The sequence below is a fragment of the Nestor notabilis genome, unplaced genomic scaffold (assembly GCF_000696875.1).
Source record: "Nestor notabilis isolate BGI_N333 unplaced genomic scaffold, ASM69687v1 scaffold2369, whole genome shotgun sequence".
NCBI lineage: Eukaryota > Metazoa > Chordata > Aves > Psittaciformes > Psittacidae > Nestor > Nestor notabilis.
Window position 1 is genome coordinate 62,605 of NW_009942171.1, and position 1,753 is coordinate 64,357.

A 1,753-nucleotide genomic window follows, 5' to 3' on the forward strand; every position below is an offset into this window, starting at 1 on the left:
CAACTGCCTGGTCCTCTCTCAACCTGGGGAAGTGCTGAATTGCTTAATTCTGTGCTGCCAGGTACCTGCATGACAGTGTATACATCCTGCAAAGTGCTACACGCAGAAGTGAGTTTAGCATGAAGTGACTGACCAAACTATAGCGTAAAATCAAGCAGGTTTTTCCACTCAGTGCTAATACTTAGTTTTATAATCCAAGAAGAACTGACCAGGGCAGGATGCAATTTAATGTAAACCATTTGAAGTGAAAGGTGTTATTTTGCCTAGTGAAATCTCCCCTTCACAGTCCAGCTCATAGGCAGAGTCAGTTGCAATCTCATGGTCAGGGGAGATCTGGGAGATCCTATCAAAGGGGTCCTCACGTTTTTCCTCACAGTCAACCACATTTGGGATCATGTTAACATAAGCTGTCACCATCTCCTTGTGGAAAAGGGTGTCCTGGTTGTAAGACATAAGCTCATTGCTTATATTAACAGTCTCCACTGGAGTACCAGAGCAAAACTGACCACATCCCAGAAGGTTGGAGAAGACCTTTCTAAAGTCAGCATTGAAGGCATAGATGATGGGATTGAGGGAGGAGTTGGCCCAACCAAACCAGACGAAGATATTAAAGGTGGTCTCACTGACGCAGGGAAGGCCAGCATGGGGGTCACTGGGTGGGCTCTCGCAGAAGGGAACCATGCAGTTCAAGATGAAGAACGGCAACCAGCAGCAGACAAAGACACCCATGATGACGGAGAGAGTCTTCAATACCTTGGTTTCTTTCCTGATGGAGGACTTGAGGCTCGTGTGATGGTGGCAGTCAACATGGCTGCTCCGGCAGCTCTGTGCATGCTCGACTGCCCTCTCCAGGGAAGAGATACGACGAATCTGCACCTGGGCAATGCGGTAGATTCGAGTGTAGGTAACTATCATGATAGCCACCGGAATATAAAAACTGATCAAAGAGGATGAAATAGCGTAAGTCCTGTTGAGGCTGGAGTCACAGCTCTCTGATGGTCCAGTGAGGGTATCATTGCTGCCAGAGGTCCCATCAGAGGGTCTCATTGCTGCTAATGCCACCCATGTGGTGCTCATATCTTCTGCCCAGGTGGTAACAGCACCTGCTGCTGCCCAGCCAGTGCCAAACCCATCTCCAATATCACCAGCAGCCCCAAGATCCCCACCTTTGTGCCAGTTGAGCTGGACAGGGATAAAGGAGATAAGCACAGACAAAGCCCACGCCACGCTGATCATCACCAGAGCCAACCGCTGGGTCATCTTCCTCTCATAGCGGAAAGGGCTGGAAATAGCCCAGTACCTGTCCACGCTGATCACGCACAGGTTCAGGATGGAGGCCGTGGAGCACATGATATCAAAAGCCACCCAGACGTTGCAGAAAGCCCCAAAGGGCCAGTACCCAGCCACCTCTGCCACCGCCTTCCAGGGCATGACTAGCACAGCTACCAGCAGGTCCGAGACAGCGAGGGACACGATGAAGATGTTGGTGACCTTGCTCCTCAGGTGCCGGTAGCGGACGATGGCTGCGCACACCAGCACGTTCCCGAAAAGGGTCCAAAGGATGAGCAGAGCCAGCAGGCTGCCACCGCCTTCCAGGGCATGACTAGCACAGCTACCAGCAGGTCCGAGACAGCGAGGGACACGATGAAGATGTTGGTGACCTTGCTCCTCAGGTGCCGGTAGCGGACGATGGCTGCGCACACCAGCACGTTCCCGAAAAGGGTCCAAAGGATGAGCAGAGCCAGCAGGCTGC

General features: G+C 52.2%; 1 protein-coding gene across 1 annotated transcript; it reads right to left on the reverse strand.

Annotated features, from left to right (window-relative positions):
• Positions 1-225: 225 nt before the first annotated feature.
• DRD5 (dopamine receptor D5) lies at positions 226-1,693 on the reverse strand (the record flags this gene model as incomplete). Its single annotated transcript, XM_010021255.1, has 2 exons — positions 226-992; positions 1,104-1,693. Coding segments are annotated over 2 exons (1,357 nt in total), but the record flags the coding sequence as incomplete, so codon positions are not given.
• Positions 1,694-1,753: the final 60 nt, after the last annotated feature.